At 53.9% G+C, this 1936-nt stretch overlaps 1 protein-coding gene across 1 annotated transcript; it reads left to right on the forward strand.

Annotated features, from left to right (window-relative positions):
* Positions 1 to 210: 210 nt before the first annotated feature.
* LOC138467348 (glutamine-rich protein 2-like) lies at positions 211 to 996 on the forward strand. The gene has a single exon (XM_069607315.1). It carries the CDS (start codon positions 211 to 213, stop codon positions 994 to 996), a length of 786 nt encoding a protein of 261 aa, XP_069463416.1.
* The last annotated feature ends 940 nt before the right edge of the window (positions 997 to 1936 follow it).

A 1936-nucleotide genomic window follows, 5' to 3' on the forward strand; every position in this document is an offset into this window, starting at 1 on the left:
GTGCAGAAGTATGGCACACAGCAGCATGGCATGCATAAGCATGGCACACAGCAGCATGGGACGCAGAAGTATGGCACGCAGCAGCATGGCATGCAGAAGCATGGCACACAGCGGCATGGCATGCAGAAGTATAGCACGCAGCAGCATGGCATGCAGAAGCATGGCACACAGCGGCATGGCATGTAGAAGTATGGCACGCAGCAGCATGGCATGCAGAAGCATGGCACACAGCAGCATCGAACGCAGAAGCATGGTATACAGCAGCATGGCATGCAGAAGTATGGCACACAGCAGCATGGGACGCAGAAGCATGGGATACAGCAGCATGGCATGCAGAAGTATGGCACACAGCACAATGGCATGCAGAAGCATGGCACACAGCAGCATGGTATGCAGAAGCATGGCACACAGCGGCATGGGACGCAGAAGTATGGCACGCAGGAGCATGGCATGCAGAAGCATGGCACACAGCGGCATGGAACGCAGAAGCATGGGATACAGCAGCATGGCATGCAGAAGTATGGCACACAGCAGCATGGCATGCAGAAGCATGGCACACAGCAGCATGGTATGCAGAAGCATGGCACACAGCGGCATGGGACGCAGAAGCATTGCACGCAGCAGCATGGCATGCAGAAGCATGGCACACAGCAGCATGGCATGCAGAAGTATGGCACGCAGCAGCATGGCATGCAGAAGCATGGCACACAGTGGCATGGCATGCAGAAGTATGGCACGCAGCAGCATGGCATGCAGAAGCATGGCACGCAGCAGCATGGAACGCAGAAGCATGGGATACAGCAGCATGGCATGCAGAAGTATGGCACGCAGCAGCATGGCATGCAGAAGCATGGGATACAGCAGCATGGCATGCAGAAGTATGGCACGCAGCAGCATGGCATGCAGAAGCATGGGATACAGCAGCATGGCATGCAGAAGTATAGCACGCAGCAGTATGGCATGCAGAAGCATGGCACACAGCGGCATGGCATGTAGAAGTATAGCACGCAGCAGTATGGCATGCAGAAGCATGGCATGAAGCAGCATGGCTCGCAGCCGCATGGCATGCAGAAGTATGGCACGCAGCAGCATGGAACGCAGAAGCACGGGACGCAGTAGCATGGCATGCAGAAGTATGGCACGCAGCAGCATGGCATGTAGAAGCATGCAACACAGCAGCATGGCATGCAGAAGCATGGCACACAGCAGCATGGCATGCAGAAGCATGGCACGCAGCAGCATGGCATGTAGAAGCATGCAACACAGCAGCATGGAACGCAGAAGCATGGGACGCAGTAGCATGGCATGCAGAAGTATGGCACGCAGCAGCATGGCATGTAGAAGCATGCAACACAGCAGCATGGCATGCAGGAGCATGGCACGCAGCAGCATGGCATGTAGAAGCATGCAACACAGCAGCATGGCATGCAGAAGCATGGCACGCAGCAGCATGGCATGTAGAAGCATGCAACACAGCAGCATGGCATGCAGAAGCATGGCACGCAGCAGCATGGCACACAACGTGTTCAACAGAGGAGTCTGGTTATGAAAGGTCTAAAGGAAGAAGTCACCCAACTTGAGCGCACATAATTCCAAAAGGACCACGCATTGGTCCTCTGCTAGAAGGAGAACTTAGTGATTTGCGGGGGGACACTCACCGAGCAAGGGTTCCAAAATTGCTCGAAGCTATTTTGATCCTGCTTGTTCCCTAGAAGAGCCTGATTAGCATGACACCAACAGCTACAGGAGCTACTTTTGACTCCCCAGAACAAACAGTGCCATACAAACATACCTATATGATGTTAACAGGTCCCCATTACAAGTATGGCGGTGCAGAATTAACGTGCTGTTAATTCTGTCTACCGGCACATTTCCGTACTGGCAAACTACACGTTTGGTGGTGTGGTGATGCCTGGATTTACCTGCAGCTCCGAGT

Source organism: Ambystoma mexicanum, chromosome 4q (assembly GCF_040938575.1).
Source record: "Ambystoma mexicanum isolate Mex_15411 chromosome 4q, UKY_AmexF1_1, whole genome shotgun sequence".
Taxonomy (NCBI): Eukaryota; Metazoa; Chordata; class Amphibia; order Caudata; family Ambystomatidae; genus Ambystoma; species Ambystoma mexicanum.

Coding starts and splice junctions, on each gene's coding strand:
- LOC138467348 (XM_069607315.1), top strand. CDS start 211: ATGCAGAAGCATGGCACACAGCAGCATCGAACGCAGAAGCATGGTATA.